The 21,916-nt window shown below is 36.8% G+C and overlaps 1 protein-coding gene across 3 annotated transcripts in view; it reads right to left on the bottom strand.

Annotated features, from left to right (window-relative positions):
• LOC139964999 (protein Obscurin-like) overlaps positions 1-20,515 on the bottom strand; it is a 73,628-nt gene extending 53,113 nt beyond the window's left edge. Inside the window, exons 1-6 of one of the 3 annotated variants that reach the window (XM_071967134.1) lie at positions 20,322-20,515; positions 17,271-17,409; positions 15,416-16,345; positions 6,859-6,924; positions 5,936-6,001; positions 216-512 (exon numbers count right to left, since the gene is read on the bottom strand). In XM_071967134.1, coding sequence (XP_071823235.1) covers positions 216-512; positions 5,936-6,001; positions 6,859-6,924; positions 15,416-16,345; positions 17,271-17,277 — 1,366 coding nt within the window. In that variant the 5' untranslated portion in view covers positions 17,278-17,409; positions 20,322-20,515. Of the gene's footprint in view, positions 1-215; positions 513-5,935; positions 6,002-6,858; positions 6,925-8,550; positions 8,687-9,348; positions 9,436-15,415; positions 16,346-17,270; positions 17,410-20,321 lie in introns of those variants that run through there. The other 2 variants (XM_071967135.1, XM_071967136.1) reach the window with 2 other exon arrangements.
• Between the last annotated feature and the right edge of the window lie 1,401 nt (positions 20,516-21,916).

Raw genomic sequence — 21,916 nt, 5'->3', positions numbered from 1 at the left:
ACCTCATGAGGATGTACTGCCATGAAGACGAAGGAGTATTAACGAATCCTCTCATTCCAATTTGTGTTGTGTGCAGCTCTATTAAACCTTTGTAGAAAGCCACGAGACACCACTAATTTCTCTTGACAGCTACCCCCAATACCTTCAGCCCTCCATCCCACTCCCCCATCCCACCCAGACCTCTCCCCACCCAAAATTTCTTCAGTTTGACTTACCATCTTCACTCTTTGCTGAACTCATATCTATCTCTTCACTGGGCTCACTAATTCCGCTGTCACTTTCAGCTCTGACTCTGAAAACGTACTCTGTCTTCGGATCCAAGTGGTTGATGGAATATTTTGGTTCCTTTAGGTCTTTAGCGAGCAGTTTCCATTCTTTAGCTTCTGATCCTTTTTTTCGTGCTTCGATGATGTATCTCAGTTTTGTGTCGGTATTCTTGGATTCCACTTCCCAGGATAAAGTCCTAGATTTGGGGTCAAGCTTGGGAACTGGAGGGGCTTTACAGGGTGGACCTGTTTACATTAAAGAAGAACAAGCATCAAATATCAGTGAATGTAACAACTTACAATGACCAGTGTTGCTCACAATCATAAATTAGGAAAGTTTGATATTGGTAAGGTAAAATCTTTACCTTTATCAGATGGTATACTCTTTTCCTTATTTTGTAAAATGTATAATAGAAAGTAAAGTAGTTCCATACATCTCACTGTAAAATAGAGATACACAGTAACTGCCATATGTTAAAATTGTACAACTCTGCCCAAGTTTGCTGAGATTACAAGTTTTTCATTCTAGATATTTACTAAATTATGCAACATTTTGGAATAAGGTATAGGGCCAAGAGCAGACTACAGTATGACTATACATGATGCATTTGGGTATGGTTAATAACCTTGTGGAGGTGGAGATACACTAATTTCAAAATATGCTAAAAAGCAAAAAGTGATGACATATAGGCCATAAAATATATATTTCACTGCCTACCCCCCCCCTCCCCAAAGAAAGACATTATCAGCTGCAATAATTTGAGTCACCTCAAAGACTATGCAAACTTTAAAGAGAAATATAATTTGAAAAACTTTTTCAAAGCTTGGGCTCAAACTTATATCCTGAATATTTTGTTGTACAGATTAGTTATGTCACATTCTTAGTTTTAATGTGCTAATACATAGTACATGACCCAGCTCAGTGTACATGTTTGGAGACATATTAGCAATACATAGCTAGGCAAATATAGCCATGACTGTTAACATCTTTAGCATTCCACAAAGCTGAATAAACAAACCAATAAATCATTTCCATCCATTTCATGACCAGTATCTCAACATAATCTGCCAAAAACAGTAAGTAACAAATTTATCACCACTAGGTCCCTCATTCTCCTTTTGTAACTCCATCTTACATTGATTCTTCCAAAAATAAACATGTGACATCGTGGCATGTGTGATGGACAAATGGGTGTAGTAAATCTATGGCGGGTCATAAACAAATAGTACTGCTGCGGCTGCAATCTAGGTTCAGTTTTTAAATGTCTAAAGCAAAGCTTTCTGATGGATACTTATTGAAAAATATATTAGGTTATTGGAAAATATATTAGATTTATTAATACATTTGGACCATGGGTGGCCAGCTATGCCACGAACACACCTTCAAAAATATGATGCGACAACCCCTTGGTAAAGAAGATCAACTAAAGAATTGCAGAGATGTAACCTAGCAACATCAAGGTACATATGATACCTCACTACACCTGGTTGTTGAATAATTTCTGAATATATTTTTTGAACATTTAACCCATTCATCAAATGAAAAAGAAAAAAAGGTCTCCCAAATTTAATGCAACATCTTATTATTTTTCAATTACAAGCCTTAAGTTTTCTGTTGGACTACTCAAAATTATGTAACTTGATGTTTTTGACGCTTTTTTTAATTATATGCCATCCAAAGTGGATGGTCATATGGGCATACAATGCACTGATGTTCAGCCTTTCTTGGATATGTATGGAAGCTAAACTGTTTAGTGCTCACATAAGTATAGCAAGAGATTTGAGCAGGACCAGGGTATTGTATTTAGTATTGATACCATACAACAGGATTCAATTTGCTGGTCTTACCATCTCAAACATATGACTAAGTTTGGACACCATTGTTGAAACAGGTCCCAGGCCAGATGGGACTTAGATTATTTATAAGTTAAATCATGCATTGAGTATGCCTTGATCAGATAAATTTGAAATCTGAACTTCTGAATTGTTATCCACGTCAGAGGTAAAATAAGTCACAACAATTTTTCCAGAATTAACTATTGAAAATGAAAAAAAACATGTGAAATACTGGAAATTCAATTGTTTAAGCCTCAGATTTGGTGCTTCTGCCTGACCAAACTTCCACACAACACAATTCTTAAAACACAGCTGCTTTAAGTTAATATGGATGTTAAATGGATGTGTGCCGAGAGATTGGCTTCGGTCAGCTTGCGAGTCTACAAGCCTCCATGGCTTCTTTCGCGAGTTCCTGCTTGCGGGAAGATCACATATACATACAATATGCACACACTGCCCTAACTTTTCCTGCTGTGTCATTTTCCTAGTAGTCAATTCCCTCAGGTTAAAATGACTAGCATTCATATCAAACCCACTCTCATATTAGTCTAATCCACAAGTCCTTACTTGTTTTTTAAAAAAGATTAGATTAAATGAATTTATCAAACAACCTTCTCATTAGCCTGTAAACACACATCACACAGTGAAGATATATTAATAGAAAGCTTACATCATATATACTTAAGCCTTGGTATGTTCAGGTTAAAAATAACCCTACGTACCTGTCAAAAGTCCTGGAATGTTTGATCAAATCTTTATAAAGTATTCCACATGTATATGATTATACGAACTGATGGACAAAAGAGGTTTCTCATGTAGAATAAAATAAAACAGTTGACTTGTAACATGAATCATAAAGCACACCAGTAGTGGTAAGTGCAGGATATTAAGCTCCAAATCACAGTCACAAGTGTCAATCAAAGGCTAAGGAACATTTGGACATTTCTTTAGTAATAAAAATCAAAGAGATCTACAAGGGGACCAAACAAATCACAAATGATCGATGAAATATGAAATTGAATCTAATGTGTCGCACATGAAAATCAAATTTTGCAGAATAGAGTTTACACTGATGGTGTTATGTACTTAAGCTACAATTCCTACTCATAAGCCAAGATATGTTTGCCAAAAATGAAATCATCTACATTTAAGTGTTCCACATGGACCCATGAAATGACAAAGAACAGATCAAATATATACCTCATATGCTACATGTGACAACAAAAAAAATTATACTACTTTAGAAGCTTATATCATGAGGTATATTGATGTTGATATCTCAGTGATATTGCAGTTCCAAATGAAATGACCTAGCATTGTTGGTCATGACAATATTATAGAAAGAAACTGTTCCACTTGGACTCATAGTTAATATGACAATATACATGATACCTTATCATGCGGTATTTGAGGATTTCAACCATATCAAAGGCCACAGACATTTTTCAGTTCTTCACATTACCAACTAAAACCATGAACCAACAGCTAAATCTCTTATTGGACAATAAAAAAAGCTCTAAAAGAATGTTAATTATTGTCTAACAGACAAGAAAGAAATTTTTGAAGAAAAACATTTTAAAGCGTAAGGAATATCAAGTAATATTAAAAATACATTCAAAATGCAGTATAACCAGTGTGGAATGGTACATCGCTATGCACTGTACATGTAACATATTCCACATGCCATGCTGATGCAGTGAACTCAATGTCAATACCCTTTTTATAGAGTGGAATGTCACCTGATTAAGGCTTGTCATTATTTAGTGTGATGCCTTAACTAAGATTTGGGATCTTCTTGACAAACTATTATTTATAAGTAAAGTTATTTAAAGAATACCTAAAATGTTTCTAAAATATACCATGCATGTTAAAAAAAAAGAATAATACTTTGTGCCATCAAAACTATGAGTTTATCAATTTATAGAGTTTAATTCTGAGGTGATATGAAATAGCTAACAAATTAAAGCACTAACAAGACAGGGATGTTCACATTTTGACCAAACACAAATTACACTGGATGTTAATGTAAGACATAATAGTTACGATTCCAGACATAAGCTGAGGGCAGATGTAGCGTATATGAAATATTCTGAGAATAGACCCTTCTAATTCAGAATTTTTATCAAGTTTACTGTTTCTTCTACTGGTAATCACATTGCTCATAGATATCAGGTGATTGGGGCATAAATATATTTTATTTCGTATGGCTTTTTGTAATTTTGGATAACATGATCTGGCTATTTGAAAAGACACACAAAGAAAAGCATTACTATTTGCTTGAAATGTTAGAAATGAAATATTAGATAACTTCAGCAAAGATTTAATCTACCAAGGGTTCTGTAAACCCAGAAAATGAACAAGCAGAAATTATATCATCCTTCATGATCCACAGGCAGTGGACCACTATCCCAAACCTGTTTCACTTTTCAACAATGAGGAGAACAAGGCAAACAGATCCTTCTCTGATATTTCTCAGGAATTACTGACACCCAAAAAAAGTCAGCTACAGAGTCAAATTACTGGTATCTTAATATCTGAATCCTCTGTAAAATCCATAAAGAGCACTGTGATAAGTTGAACAACATTTGGTAAAATTACACCACCCGCGAAATATGTAATCGTAAGCATGAAATGCTGTGATGTATCTTAATCCAATAAAATCCCATACCAAAAGAAATCCAGATGCAGGGAAGGAGTGAATGATCGAATGCAAAGCTTACGATTCCTCTGTAGAAATGAAGCGTTTGTCTTACAAGACTTGTTTCATCGACACTGTCTTACAAATACCTTCCATTCTAAGTGTCACACTATCTCCGAGATGGAATGCAGAATACTACAACTACAGGCCGCTAATACACTACTATACACCTCTGCCTGGAGTACACGCCTGACCATTAACACCAGCGTGAGGGCATGCGACATTCAAGCCATGCCTTCTTCTTATCATAAATCCCATCCGACAATCAAGACATCCATCATAAATACGAGAAGGGAATTAAGTTATGATAACATTGAGTCCCGTCAGCACACTGTAATGGAGTTTGCTGCAATGGAGTTTACTAACTAGTATTCTCAGAGCTACGTGCTTGCCAAAGGGGTAAAATATCTATATGGGTTATCAAAGTCAATTAAGGAAGGGGCTTTGGGACATGTACTGGGTTAGGAGTGCCGTTTTAGACCTGAGTCTTATTTACAGTTTTTTTTATAACCCTATTGACCAATAACTGTACATCTTTGTAAAAAAGGAAAGAAGAGAACAATGCAAATTTTTAAAAATATTACTGAAATAATTTTGAAATGTAAAGCATAGATAAGTATTATTTATAGCAGTATGAGGACATTAAAGAAGCTTCCTCACTCTCTCCTTCCCCTCCACGATCCCCTCGCCACCCCACAAAATACAAAACACACCGCAAAGAATATGTTGATTTACAGATGTTATTTTACATTAAATGAAAACCTATGTGTGACATTGCTGCATTCAATAGCTATTGTCTTGGAGGTCAGGTAACTTTTTATAAAATGCTAACTTCCTGTAGGAGAGAACTTTATGGTTAACAGTAATAAATCTTAAGGGGGAAAACATTAAAGATAGCACTTATATGGCAGGTACAGTAGTTAAAGAGTTTTGGTAAACTAACAAAACTTTCAAAAGTTTAACAACAAGGAAGTTTAACTGTTGATGTATGTTATGGAGGAAGTTTAACCATTAGAAAGTAAATGTGAATCTACAGCAAGTAACATGCCCATGTTACTAATTACTGTAGATTTATACCCTTCTTATTCCTTCTTATTATGAAGGGAGCATCACAGTATTAATTACTCTAAATTACCTTGTTTGCCAGGGCTTTTCTTCTGGTCCTTTCCAATCCCAGGACTTTTCTTGCCCATAGTCTCCCCTGAAGAAAGGATTAGAAAGGCAAGTAAAATAATCCTCATCAACAACAACTTGCTCTCAAACTGTCATCACATTTAAAATTGTCTATGTACTATTGGTACCGTTTTGTTATTTAAACAGCTCTAACTGTAGTATTTAAGTCCAGGTACAGACTCAGAACCAGGTTTCTCTTTTCATTTTCATTTTTCATTATTTTTTATTAGGTTACCTAAGATTGTGATTTGCCTTAGACCAGGGTTACCCTCAACTCCAGATTCTTCAACCATAGCCAGATTCTTCAGGGTAACATTTTAAGGATTTTGGTTGTCCCTCGGACAACCAGGCCTTACATTTTGGTTCAACTTGTCTAAACAGCAAGTTTGGTTGTCAGAAAAAGTGTGGCAAAATGACAATAACCAATATGGACACGGTAGGAGAAATGTGTAGGTTGGTGTGTAGAACACCAGTTTTGGGGGTGATACCAATTAATTATTTTAACTATTTGGGGGCATTCGGTTACAATGCATTGTGAATTTGAAGTAAACAACATGTCATCAGCTAGACAAACTCCACATTTGATTTTGGTTTTCCAAACAGAAATCTGATGGTCTCAGATGACAGAGCTATCATTAAAACTTTGCCCTGATTCTTTTATCTACGGTATAAAGCTCATCTAGGAATGATCGATGTTACCACCAAGTTGCTAAATTGCTAGTGATAATGATGCTGTGAAGGAATTGGAAGGGGCTATCAAATGAAATGAGAAGATGTAAAGCTGTGATGGAACTGCAAAAGCCTACATATATGTACAGTTTGATATGATACTGCTATCAAGGAGGTTAATCATGAAGGTATGAAATCTGTTTTTTTAATACTTACCTTGCTCCTCTGCTGTATTCTTGGCATCCCTTCCCATCTCAGAATTTTTCTTCTTTGGAAGTTCTCCTAAAGTGCAAGTAGATAAAGTATACATGAATACTAAATTAATGGCTATTTTTCTTTGCCTACAAAGAAAACATGGAAATTTTACTGGAAATCCTCCTAAAGTGCAAATGCATAACGTATACATGAATACTAAATTAAGAAATAGATATTTTTCTATGCCTTCAAAGAAAAGAGGAAAATTTTATTTGGATTAAATGAAAAATTGGTGCAATAACAAGTGTTAATGCATGATGGAAATAAAATTGAAAATTCTCAGAGAAATTAATGGATTGCATTACAAGTAAACCCCTTGTCAACTTGAAGTACCATAGGAATCTCTTTAAGGGAAACAACTTGCATAATGCTTTTACAAAGAACTGACACAGCCAACCACAAAGGCAGGTTTGTGGCAACTGTCCATGAAATGATAAGTAATGACATGTTAATGATTGACACACATTTGTTGGAAAAGAACTAAAACAATGAAACAAAGTCAAGATTCCCTGGTGAGTAGGACACAATGAGGCTGATGGGGAAGGAGGGCATGGATAAGGGTGTGGGGGGGGGGGGGGAATGGGTAAGAGTTTATAGAACCATCCATATGGAACTATATCAGCAACTAAATCTCTAATAATAAACTCAACAGCTGTATTGCTACTTAAAGCAAGTATGGCAAGATAACTCCTTATACCTACAGCATCAACAAGATCGATATGCCCTTTTATTAACACAACAAAAATGGGGACAAATTCTGAGCAAGTAACAACATATCACTTATCTGGTCAATCTTGTGACACAATGTCCTAAATAAATATCTTTCCATATTATTTTTCGATTCAATAATCCATCAAATTTTCATTAGTTGACCATGTTGTAACAATTACATTGTCAAAATGTCTCTGGTTTTGCTGTACTAAACTGGACAAGCTCTACCAAACAAAAATAGAATAAAAGATCGACTTGTCAACAGTCTATATTCATCAGAAGAATATCAAGTAATTTTTAATTTTAATGTTTATACCTAACAGTAACTGTAAGATAACAGGGTTTGCTAGGCCAACTGTTAATTAAGGCTGTGGCTATTCTTACGACTAGTCGTAACAATTATTTATAAACTATTCTTACGACAAAGGCGAATTCAAGCGCAGTAAAGTAAATGAAGCAACTGCGCATGTAGTAGGGGTAACCCTAACCCTAACTTTAACCCTAAACCCCAATCCTAACCCTAACACTAACCCTAACCGGAAATTATTGTTACTCCTGGTCGTAAAAATAGTCCTGTCATAAAAATAGCAACTGCGCATGCGTAATCGGAAATTATTCTTACGAATAGTCGTAAGCATAGTCTCTTTGGTTAATTAACTACTAACTAGCCTTACTGAATGTGTGACTGAATGTGTTAGGTTCAACGCCTATCAAGTGTCAGTACGTTGTTAGGCTTAGCTTTGGAGGTTTGGCGTAGGCTGTGAACCAAAGACTAGAGTAAGAGTACCACTACCTAGGCCTAGGTCTACCCTACGTCCTTCACTGAGAAACCTAATAATCTTATAAGCTTGGTTAGGCCTTAGCACTACGGCCAGACCTAACCTGTAGGCTAGTCCAAGTCTAACTCTAAGTTAAAGCAAACATTTCGATGTTCAACGTTACTCGTTAGGGCATTCAATTTATCAAGTCTTTGAACGTAGTAAAGAGACGGAAAATAACATCGTTCTTTTCGAGGAATGACCCAAGAAGATAGGAGGGTTTACAAATATCTGAACTTCATCCTTTTCAAGCAGAGGTAGCCCAACCTACAATGACTAACTTTAATTACAGTTTATGTAGCCGGCCCGTTGTTGATATCTATTTCAGGTAATGTTAAGGGAGCTGCCGCATGCGCACGATTCACTGTATTTCGTCACTGCAACTAAAGCGCAAACGACCAAAACTCAAACTTTGATTGGTGGAAAGTTGTTAACGATTGGGCAACCCGGTTTGTTGTGGTTGTCATTGAAAGATGAAAGGAGAGTCCGAGAGTTTGCAAGTATCCGAACTTCATCCTTTCAAGCAGAAGTAGCCTCACGAAGCACGATAATATGACTAACTTGAAATAGTATTTATGTAGGTTTTCGATCTAACGCAAGATTTTCAGATCCTTTTAAGGGAAGCCGCATGCGCACGATTCACTGTATTTCGTCACTGCAACTAACGCGAACGACCAAAACTCGAACTTTGATTGGTGGAGAGTTGTTAACGATGGGATAACGAGGTTTGTAGCAATAGTCGTTGGAAGTATATTGGTGTATTTAGTCGAATGATAATGGTTCGTTGACGTTACTTCTAATCCATGCAGATGAAGTGAAGAAATTAAGGTACCAAGTTAGGTCCGAAAATTAATTGAATATACGGTCTGTTAAAATTATTCAAACAAGAAGATATTTAAGAGCTAAAGATTTCATGCCTTACCTGTATTTATTGTAGGCTACTGGAGTCTAAATAACTTTCCCTTGAAATCCATACACAATGAAATAGCTGCAAGAATGTGATCCTCAGTGTTGATTATACTCTCAAAGATTCCTAATTTCATTTGTGCTAGGCGTTTATATATAAATGTAGGTCTAATAAGCACGATTTGTTTACATCACAAAAATTGACAGCTCACAACACTTGATCTTTTCCAAGAATTTTCTTGGTCAGTTCCACAGAAATCCATATAATGAATTAAATGATAAAGCTTTAATAATAAAATTTCTTGACATTTCTGTAATGTGAACTAAGGTCATCTATGCAAAGTTAATGGCTAGAGTGATTGATAGCCTATGTCAGGAATTCAGCGGGGGTACACTAATATTATCACACCCATACGGTCCATCTGCATACACATGACACATTGTCAAACTTGGCGAACGATCTGTTATTGAGTTCAATAAATTACTGTAGTCTGTATGACGTAAATATGTGGGTTCAATTGGAGTGTACTTAACTGTTTCTACGCTTATTACGTGCTTAACATTTACAGGTAAAGGAGAGGTCAGTGTGTCGTTCATTGACAATTTTGGGTGACCGAGGGCAGCCTTTACACTCAAATTCATTCTATAGTCTATAATGTGTAGTAGTATAGAGCATTTCATCGCTAATTTTAAATTAAAGAGGGAATGTTGTATTTTACGTACACCGTTGCTGTGGCGATGGATTGAAGGTTTTAACTTCGATTACTCAGCGGTATAATGGTTTCGTATTTGGTGGTGATTATCCACACACGAAAACATGCATCGGCTTTCTCAGGCTGCTCATAATTATGCCTTTCGTTCTCATCTGCAAGGGGCTCAAATTGGTAAGGTTCTGCACCCCCTTCATTTTAAGAATGTTCGCTTTCACTTTCTATGTTATTTTCATCGTAACTCGAACTCGAATAAGACAAATTCAACACGGAAGAAGTTGATGAATTGTCACTAACGGACGCCATTGTGTACACAAATTGTGTGTAACATGACTTCCGCATTTGGTTCATGACCATCGAAGCATCACGATATGACGTAGCAGAACACATGTGACGTCATCAAGTGCGTGACAGTTTTTCTTAGAGCGTGGTAAAAAGTACGAACTTTAAAGCTCATTTTTGTGGCGAGGCTAATTATTTTCCAGAGAGTTTAAAGTGAAATATTGAAAAACAATATACCCATTTTTTCATCTAACTCAAATATTTTGGATGGCATGGCAGGACCACTTTAACGTAACCTCACCATGATCATGCGGTTACAGTCTCGGTGTAAGGGGGGGGGGAGGCTGGGTTGGCAATGGATCAAGTTTATTTTTCATGCTCAGGTTCTATCTTGGGTGACTTTTCTTAAAATGTAAGTGATTGGACTGTGACTACAAGAGTAAACATTTGGTAAGAAAGGGTATGTTTTCACTATTCATGCCTTGTATTTTTCCATTACCAACAAAACTGTGTGCTATACAATGCTTTGAATGTAAGAATAATATATATTTACACACAATCACCTCCATGGCCAGTTCCTATTTGTTTACAATGGAACAAGTGGAACATGTGAAAGTTAATCGAAGCAAATATGGGACTCTGATTAATTGGATCCTTTCTTAATGAAACAATTCTTTCTTTTATTCAACTGGAACATTTAGTTGTGCTATGAAAAAAATCGAGATTTCAACTTCGATATAAAAATGAAAAATCAAGATAGGTTTTCGAGATCTATTCAATTTGACATCTCATGACCTATAAACCATCGTGTGTATAGTTTGAAAGATATCTGAGATGTTCACCCCTTGATATAGTTCTACCAATACAGTGATCAAGCTACCGTATTAAGTTGTGTGAAAATAAGTGCTGTTTTTTTCATTCAAAAGTAAAACATGAAAATGAAGCACAAACGCCTAGATGTTAAGAAGCCTTATGAAAAATAATTTAGTACGGTATTTACGTTTTCATACAATATTAGATTCTCTCTCTCTCTCTATCTCTGAAGGAGCACGTGTTCTGTCATATATCTTATATACATAAACAGTGAAACACAGCATGCACCTGCGTCATTTCCACGTTCATGAACGAAATTTTTATCTCCCTTCGCTGAGAGCTACTTGCATACTTGTGGTTTGAAGGACGCTAAATGCGCCAGAATAAACAATACCATCTTTGCTATTGTAGCAGCGGAGTGATCTGGTATCCTTCATTCAAAGTGTCCCTGTGTGACGTTGTTAGATTCATTAGTGAGTTAAATACTTTACTATTGCTTTCTAGTGCCAATGCCTGTGAAATTACAAGCCTATACTGACGTCACAGCTGCCTTGATGTGTTCATCTTCTTTCATTCCCGGAAATAGAAACGATATGTGGAGATCAATTTTCTATCACAACAAACAGAAATAAACTGTTGGCCCGCATTTATTTCCTGTTTGGTTGAAATTAATAACCCCAAATAGTCCATAGAACACAAAGACTACACTGTTATTTAGATGAGCTGCGACTGTGTGTCTGGCGTGAAAACTTTCAGCCTGAATTATAAGAGAAAGGTTTGGTGAATAATTAGTGAAATTAATGAAATATAAGGTCTTCCCACCCTCAATTAGCTCCACCCAATTGCGCCACCATCGTGGTTCAATGAATACACTGATAATTAATATTATTTTAAGCCATTCAATACGATATCCAGTTGTGTTGTTAACGAACAAGTCAGTTATCAACTTTCTATTCATCTTGTGTGGATGGCTAATACATATTTGACATGATGTATATACCACGTTCTATCAGTGAAGTTGTTAGTCACCGAATTTGCTAATACATACAATTTCTGACCGTTAGAACATTGTTTGAATCATTTTATGACTAAATTTATTTTTCCACTTCCCACTTTCAACTAAATTTACTCATATAGTTATAATGATGCTCAAAGGCCTGTAAACGCTGTGAGGAGAACTACGTTTATACTCGCCCTTCATGTTATGAAAGTGTAGCTCAATGAAAACCACTACCCTATGCATACCTTCGTTTGCCTTCGAATACACACGGTAGTACTCTAATATTATTTATACCAATCAGGTGAAGTGATTGTAAGGCCTAAGGTGAACTATTTGTCAAGTAAACGGGCTTTCTCAGCATATTGAGGATTTGCCTTGACCACCAATGCAAGAGATGTTTAACTGCGTACGTATTTGGCTGAAAACCTTATATCTAGCTGTGTTCATTTAGGCCAACGCGTATTTCCCGGCTTAATGATTCCATTACATAGCAGTAAGAGCTAATCTGTCAGAAGCAACTTGACCACCCACATTAGCAATGCATTATCTGATAAGATGTCAGATAATTCTGCCTTGGTGAATTTAGGCCGACGTAGAAGGAATGACAAATGTGGTCTATATAATAAAATGAAAAACGAGGTTATACAAAAGACTGAAATTATGTAAACAAGTCATTACCACGTAACACCTCATAAAGTTTAACAACGGTTTGTGTGTGTGTAATTTCATTATGTAGGTATTCTTCAATTTAAAATTGACCAATCAGAGACCTTTATTTCGCCTGGTAACACACACATATGTCTTCTCTGACACTAAATCATCTGGAGTTGTACAATCCAGTATTCTGTCCGTTTTATATTGATCAGAGGTCATTGGAACAACATTGGCTCGGGTTTTGAAAAGTATTTTCAATTAGCGAATACTAATATTGAGCATATACGTAGTTCAAGAAACTTAACTGGCAGGAGGCTCCAGAAAGCAAATAAAATTAGGTGAAGGTACAGCCTATTGAAGTCATTCCATGGTGGATTTATAACACTTCTGGTGTCGTTTAGCGATAAATTGTTCATTCGAAACAGTGTAGGGATACAGAAAACGGGCTTAAGAAATTTGGTTAATCTCCAAATTTATTTAATCTTTAGTCACATACGCCGGAGGTTGGGGACGTATCTCCGCCACTCCGCCCACCCATTTTTACAGGTCCACAAGTTCCTGGGTAGAAATTGTTCCGTCGTGCTACATGGGTCGTTAACACTATAACATAGCATTATGGTTTCGAGTTATATCGCACAATTTTGAATTTAAGCACACTTAATTACACAAGAGTTGATCTCTCCCCCGAGACGGTGTTAAATAACTGAATTAGTTGTATTAATATGACATTTAGTATCGAATATATCAAAAATTTACCACCCTCGCCGCTCCACCACCATGAAAGTTGTTTTTCTGGCTGCACTGTCTAGTTGTACAGATATATAGGGTTACTGCACGTGACATTTAAATAATATATATTATTTTACTGGTTAGTATACGATGCGTTATCGTACATCCATGAACTCTTGCACATATTAATTACTTTAACATCTGCATCGACTGAACAATAACACGGTAACAACAGCTTTAGACTATATGTGTTACTGTAAACCCCGACAGCTGTTGGTCGTTATATCAGGGAGCTGCTACTCTAGCAGCTCCCTGGTTATATAATGTCTGAACAGGTTACGCCGTTGAAATATTAAAGGGGCATACGTAGGGTTAGAAGAAAGGAAAACAAATCTGGCTTTCAAATTGTCTCTCATCTGCCTGTTTATGGGATACTGGCACTGACGTGAGGGAGGGTGGGAGAGGGACAATGGTGATGTAATGAATACAATGAATCAATATTTTAGCTAAAATTTGAGATGGGGTTGGTGTGTGGTTATTACCGGTAGTCGTTCATGTTTAACAAGGTACATTCTATATACTTTATTAAAGGTTTTTTTATTAACAAAAAAAAAAGAAATATTAATTTGATAAAATATATTTCGTATATATACATTATCTTTCACATGTTAACCGAACGTACAATAGTCAGGATGGAGGTTATAGATTCTACCCGATTTATTGTAGCATATTCTGCATGTGCCTTATTGTTGTCACTGCCGGATACAGGTATAGACTTAAACATTTTGCGCCGTCCATTAGTTAAGTCACTAATCACGATGTGTTGATAAATCAAGTTTTACGATCGCCTTGATTCTACCAACGTGTGATATACAGACACTTCATTTAGCACATCGTACCTTGCATATGTCAACTAGCCTAACACAATATGGATGTAACTTAGGCAGTGTACGTGGGATATTAATAAACAAGAGATTACATGATTTAGTTGCCAGGGGCAGTTATGACGCACAACTCCCATCGAGGGATTCACCATGTCCTAAGCTTTAATACTCCTTTGCAATCAAAATGAACACCTGGTATAAACGAAAGGCTGATGCAAGGTCCGCATATATTGGAAAGGTTAAATTTTATTTCATGCGGTTGTAACAGGAGCTCACGTAAAAGATGAAGACAGTTTGCATGGGAAGACACTGTACTTTTTGTCTAGCCGTAAATCTCCATATAAATACTGTATAAGCAACGCTATACTGTGACGTTGTGAACGTATAGTCATAATATATGCAGTCTAACTGCACCATCTCTGACAAATCAGTTTGAACTGTATAATCATTGAACAGGACTGACGAGAAGGGCAGGTGTATAGGGTGGGGGTGGGTCGGGGATACACCCTGAATCAATGTGGGAGAGTTAAATATGGAGAGGCTGAGAAAATATGGGTTACGAAGAGTGGAAAAAGGGGGGGGGGTGTTGAAATAATTGTCCCCGAGTGCAGTCCTATCTCTCCACGCATCTGCCAATGATATGTTCTGGAACCTAACTACTTTTTATGTGTCGGTAGGGGAGGGGGAAATGCAGTTTATGCATCATGAACAAATTGTTGGGTATTATGTCCGCGAATGTATTACTTGATTGCACCCGGTTAATTGTACTGGATATTGGGATGGGGAACGGAGAAGGGGGGATAGGGGGATAAGGAGGGAAGGGTAATAGAGAGGTAGGGGTGAAGGAGGGGAAGGAAGGGAAAGAGGAAAGAGGAAAGGGTAAAGGGGAAAGGGGTAGGGGAAGGGGATCGGGAGGTAAAGGGAGGGGGAAGAGAGGGGAAAGAGAGGGGCAGGGAGGATGACGGAGATGGAGAGAAACGCCTTCCCAATAGAAACTAACAATGCCCTTACCTTTTGATAGGTGCACAATACTACTAGTTTCCCCCTCTGAGTTGTAGACCACGCAAGTATATTCTCCACAGTCGGAGGCCCTTGGACTGTGTATCGCTAGTCGTGCGGTCCCAGTCTCTGGTTGACTAATGGCGTGACGATCTGCCCTTAAAATCGATTTACCGTTAAATTTCCAAACAACGGTAGGCTGAGGTTGGCCCTTGAACTTAAATTCAAACGATACTGGCTCTCCTTCCTTAAGGATTCGATTGTCAGCAACCTGAATGAACGAAGGTGGTACTTTTATTTTCGGGGTTTCATTTTGTTGTCCAGTTTCGCCTGTGGATAATTTCGCTTTGCAATCTCTCATGCCTATTGAATTAGTGGCCTTACACAGATATGCCCCAGTGTCCCCTTCAGACACTCTCATGATTTCCATTTCGTATTTATTTCCGTCATTCGTAAACTTGATATTCTCCGTTTCGACGACGGGTACGTCATCGTGGAACCACGTGATCTTCGGTTTAGGGTTGCCCCGTGCGATACAAATAAACCGTGCACGGTTACCGGGTATCGTCTGGGCGTCTGCTATAACCTTGTCAAAGTTCGGCGTTTTCCCACCAAATTTCTTCGTCCTGTCTTCCATCACTACTACTTTGCACGTGCAAGATAACTTGTTGCCCACTCCATTCGAGATTTCGCAAGCGTATATCCCAGCATCCTCGAGTTGTACGGACAAGATTGTCAATGTAGCTAGGCCAGCCTTCATGGTGATTCGTTTATCCTGACAGGGCACAACGTGTTTAGTCTCGAACAACCACGTCACTTCCGGTTCTGGGTTCCCTGTAACCTGACATTTTAACTGAATCATTGTCCCCTCCCTGGTCGATGTATCTTGCAGCCTTTTGGAGAACTTTGCCTGGGTAGGCTCTCCTCCCCCTGGTGATTTTTCTGTAAATCGAATCAATAGCAAATAAGAACAGAAATGACGTAAATGAAATCCAAATAAGCTATAACGCTTCGTAAGATTGTACATTACGTACTCTTGCACACTTATACACATTTGCTGTAAACCCCATTGGCCTTATCTGTAGACATAGCATATCATTGTTTGCTTGGCGCAAATTTCAACTACAAACCTTTTCTCAAACTCTCAGTTATTTCAAAAAACAAATCTGTTAATGTAAATATAACATTCATGGCAACATAACAGTATTTTGTGTTATGTTTATATGATATCGTAGTGCATAATGATTGTGTATAGTGCCGCCGATAATTTATGGAAAAAAATAATTTGTCAATAGATTGAAGATAAAGTAAACACAATATTTATAATGATGGAGAACATATATATATGTATATAAATATACCTATATCATTCCATTGCAATAAGTATTCATGGGTATTTTTAACATATTTTTTTTTGTAAATAGGCCTATCATCGAAACATGTTTATCTGTTATGCGTTTCACTTTCAGGATGGCCTCATTATCTATACAATGTCATGCTGTGACGATCTGAAGGACCGACACATGGATATAGCCTGTACGTTACGGGGTGTTAGGCTAGCTATATATATCCCCGGTTAATAATAAAAGGTTCTCCTCCCCTGGTCGTATAAGTATTCAGCACAAGCACAGCTCAAATCGAAAAAACAGAAATTTGAACGTTTCATCATTAATTGAAATAACTTTGAGACTCAAGCTAATGATATGCCACAAAACTAGTTGTTTGTACGAATGACGACATTAATCTGTCCCCTGTACATCCGATGGATCGCTCAAAGCAATTATTAATAGTAAAAATACAATCTTGAAGATGAAATGAGTGAACTTTAGAAAGAAAATGACTATTTTGACGCTCAAAAGCTCTTTACCTTTCATATTGGATGTGTCTACCACGTGATCTGAACAGAATATTTCAGACTCAAATAACAATGACAGGGGGTTACCGACATCCGATCCAGTTCACAAATACTTGTGTGTTAGGCTAAAAACCTTCCAAAGAAATCCTTTCTGGAAGGACGAAAAAAAAAGCATTATAAAATAATAATGGATTATTAGCTTGTGACGTCAGCGATGGAATGGGGAAATACAATTTGTGGGATGTTTCATCTTTTGGTTATCCCATTAACTAATATATTTATATATTTCTTGTAATTGCTGACACACGTTGAATTGGTATGTTGTTGTTGGTGTGTATATTGTAGTAGGCTACTTTCAGCTTCGTTTTTGGGAGAGGGACTTTACTAAGTTTGGTAGACATTGTACCTCCATCACAGTATCCGAATCACATTGCCCTAACAACAGTGAGTGTATTCGAATCACATTACCCTAACAACAGCAAGAGTAATCGAATCATATTATCCTAACAACAGTGAGTGTATTCGAATCACAGTGCCCTAACAACAGTGAGTGCATGTATTCGAATCGCATTGCCCTAACAACAGTGAGTGTATTAGAATCATATTGAACTAACAACAGTGAGTGTATTCGAATCAAACAGCCCTAACAACCGTGAGTGTTTTCGAATCACATTGCCCTTACAACAATGAGTGTATTCGATTCACATTGCTCTAACAACAGTGAGTGTATTCGAATCACATTGCCCTAACAACAGTGAGTGTATTCGAATCACATTGCCCTTACAACAGTGAGTGTATTCGAATCAAAATGCCCTAACAACAAGGAGTGTATTCGAATCACATTGCCATAACAACAATGAGTGTATTCGAATCACATTGCCCTAACAACAGTGAGTGTATTCGAATCACATTGCCCTAACAACAGCGAGAGTATTCGAATCAAATTTGTCCTAACAACAGTGAGTTTATTCGAATCACATTGCCATAACAACAATGAGTGTATTCGAATCACATTGCCCTAACAACAGCGAGTGTATTCGAATCACATTGCCCTAACAACAGTGAGTGTATTCGAATCACATTGCCCTAACAACAGTGAGTGTATTCGAATCACATTGCCCTAACAACAGCGAGAGTATTCGAATCAAAATTGTCCTAACAACAGTGAGTTTATTCGAATCACATTGCCATAACAACAATGAGTGTATTCGAATCACATTGCCCTAACAACAGCGAGTGTATTCGAATCACATTGCCCTAACAACAGTGAGTGTATTCGAATCACATTGCCATAACAACTTAGCGAGAGTATGCGAATCACATTGTCCTAACAACAGTGAGTGTATTCGAATCACAGTGCCTTAACAACAGTGAGTGTATTCGAATCGCATTGCCCTAACAACAGTGAGTGTATTCGAATCACATTGCCCTAACAACAGTGAGTGTATTCGAATCACATTGCCCTAACAACAGTGAGTTTATTCGAATCACATTGAGGAAGTTGACGACATTCGCACTGCTCGTGTACATCGATTCGGTAATTTAAATGCCATGAAGCGTTGCTCGTTAATTCAATCCGTTTAACCGTATAAATATTTTTAGATTGTACCTGAGTGCTTCAGGCTTGTGCTGTCCTATACAATATTTTACTCTTCCCCAAATTCCCGAACAACAGGCAAGCATACCCCTTGAGTATTCACATTCCACACCCATTAGATCATACGCACCACTCGATACCAATTTATGAACGCCGCGGGGATACTCGGCAATGTAGCCTGTGCCAGATACAAAATTTACATTAATATTTTCTACAAATATGTAAGTTAATAACTTGCTGAAAGTTGCATGTATTAAGTGCATCGGAATACACAAACACTAAATACGGTAGACTTTAATGGTATATATACACGAGTTCTCAATGAGAGTTTTCGATGTTTTTTTTCTATGTATGGGTTGCATATGAAATTGAAACTTAATCTAAATTGAATGATGTCTGTACGGAATCATATAACAGAGCATAGAATCTTAGGTATAGTGAATGCATAAAAATTGTCACTGCTTTTATCTTATCCATTTCATAAAGATATGTATAGATACCAACTTAAAATGTTTAGTTCTGTGAAATGTTTGAATTAAAGAAGAAAATATTAAATATATGTTAACATAATGAAAAGGTTAATGAAGCAAAGTAAGCAAGTTGAAAATAATGACATAAGCGAGAACTACTACCTTAGTAAGCTCTTACCGTAGAGAGAAAATATTGACATCCTTCATCATTGAACTTGACATACTCATAAATTATTTATTGGCTTGTCGATTCTCATCAATATCTTACAGAATTGGAAAGTAGCATTTTATGTTTTGCTCTTTTCAATCGATACACTCAACTTGATTCTTTAAATGCCTAACTATGTAACATGAGAACTAATGCTTCTCAAGTATTCATGTGCTTAACACAGCAGGACTATTCTGTTCCTAATATTTGTTAAAATTCCAAAGTTAATATCATGCTGATTATAACAGAGATACAGTTAAAGATAGAATCGAACTTAAGGAAAGCACATATCAGCATCCCAGCAAGATCAATTAGGCCAATCTGTAAAAAAAATAGTATTTTAAAATTCCCCCCTGTCAAATTATGCGATAGCTCAAAATACTATTTTTAAATCGTTATTTATTTTGAGCGTATCCACGGTTTCGAATCGTACTGTTTACAATAAATTGTTTTAATCAATGATAATATCAAAAACAGAAGAGTACGTGAAAATGTTTTACCATGGAGGCACGCCGTGGGCGTAAAAGTATGTCATCCAAAAGAAATATTGTATTTCCAAAACTATCACACTGCACAAATGAAATTCAATAGATTTGGGTTAGGTCACGTCACAAACTAAAGATAATAAAACTGTTTAAAAAAAAATAAGATTATGATCAATCGCAGACAGTTGTCGACAACAGACTATATCCATCTATCATGAATGACATCTAATCAGATTTCTGTTAGACGTCAATATTTGCGGGAAAATAAAAAGAACATGTTAAAAACACAAAACCAGGACTCACGATAAAAAGTACATTCCTTTATACAAAGGGTTAGCCGTCCACACGGGATCTCTCACTCAGCCATTTTGATTTCCCACAAACCTCCGAACTTTTCAGACCGACAAGTCTGACAAAATTAGCAGTAACCCATTAACCGGTTATCTTCTTCTAAGTGGAAAGTATAAATCAAGAGCCCACGCACGTCTCAACATCAGACGTTAACCGATGAGCTATAGCCTATCAACATGTACGAGACGATAATGCGGAGCCTAAGCTAAAGTCTGTGTGACCTCAGTACCTACATGCCATGAATAGTTGAACTGCCATTCCAAATGCATCGTGTTTCAAGTGCAAAATATTGTTGCAACGGCAGGGAAGCCCAGGTTGAACTTCTTTTAATGGACATTACAGTAACGACATCGGAGATGAAAGCACTGCTTGGAGAGAAAGCTACACAAACGTATAAGTTGTAATTACCTTGTGGGATAGCAGGAGATATACACATATGATATTTGTACATGAAACAGGTCCCGTGTTGGTAGCGTGTAATGTATTTCGCAGTGACTGACCAGACTATAGCATGGTCCTGTTGATGATCAAGAAGGGAATAAAACCTTAAAGAGTCCAAGAAGGGAATTATTATTACTTATCTAGAGTGTTAATGAAAATAACAGTTGAGGGAGATGTTCAATGTTTGTTGTATTATAGTTACCATGGAACTTAGTAAGATGCCTTCTGTGACAGCTTAGTATCAATAAAGATAAAACTTGTAGTCCTAATATAAAGTGTCCATGCAATTCTTCGAAGTTGGTTATATGGTCAATATTAGGGATGCCAGCGGGTACATGAATTTTAAAGATAGGCTTAAATTAAGACAAACTATTGTAGCGAAAAAGTTAAAAGGTTATTCATTTAGGTACCAGGAAGAGATAATCATTTACGATTCATGAAGTTCATGTGTACAACCGATGAAATAACTTAATTCAGCTATTTGCAGGTTCATTTCTTGAGTCTTCAAATACAATTGACAAACGAAGTGTTATAGTTTCTGTCATTAATGTTACCAAAACAAGATATTTCAAATCTAAAGAACATATTGCTGTACAAAACAATAAGAAACGATAAAAGAGAGAGAAAAACAAACAACCATCCTAGACGTAGGAGACTTTTTCAAACCAGAGGAACCCGGCCTAAATTACCGTACCAAAAACTGAAATATTAGGTTTGAATGTATATATATAGGGTGTCCGCGTACAGAGCCGGGGGCCCGGGTTCGAATCCCGGTGGAGGCTGGAAATTGTTTCACTGTTCTTGATTTTTCAACTCATAATCATTTTCAATTATATATATATATATATATATATATATATATATATATATATATATATATATATATATATATATATATATATATATATATATATATGTGTGTGTGTTATTGTAGTTGTAGTGAGTTGGAAATCCAGAAAGTGAAAAACCTTCCAGCCTCCAAGGGGATTCGAACCGGGCCTTCAGTTTTAGAGGTTCGAAACCGGTAAGGAAGGTCGTAATGCCACTGTTGGCACTATATATACAGACAGGCAGGCAGACAGACAGACATACAGACATAGGCTTAC

The sequence above is a fragment of the Apostichopus japonicus genome, chromosome 23 (genome assembly GCF_037975245.1).
Source record: "Apostichopus japonicus isolate 1M-3 chromosome 23, ASM3797524v1, whole genome shotgun sequence".
NCBI classification, from domain to species: Eukaryota; Metazoa; Echinodermata; class Holothuroidea; order Aspidochirotida; family Stichopodidae; genus Apostichopus; species Apostichopus japonicus.
The sequence above is the reverse complement of the archived record's forward strand: the minus strand, read 5'-3'. Positions and strand labels throughout refer to the sequence as shown.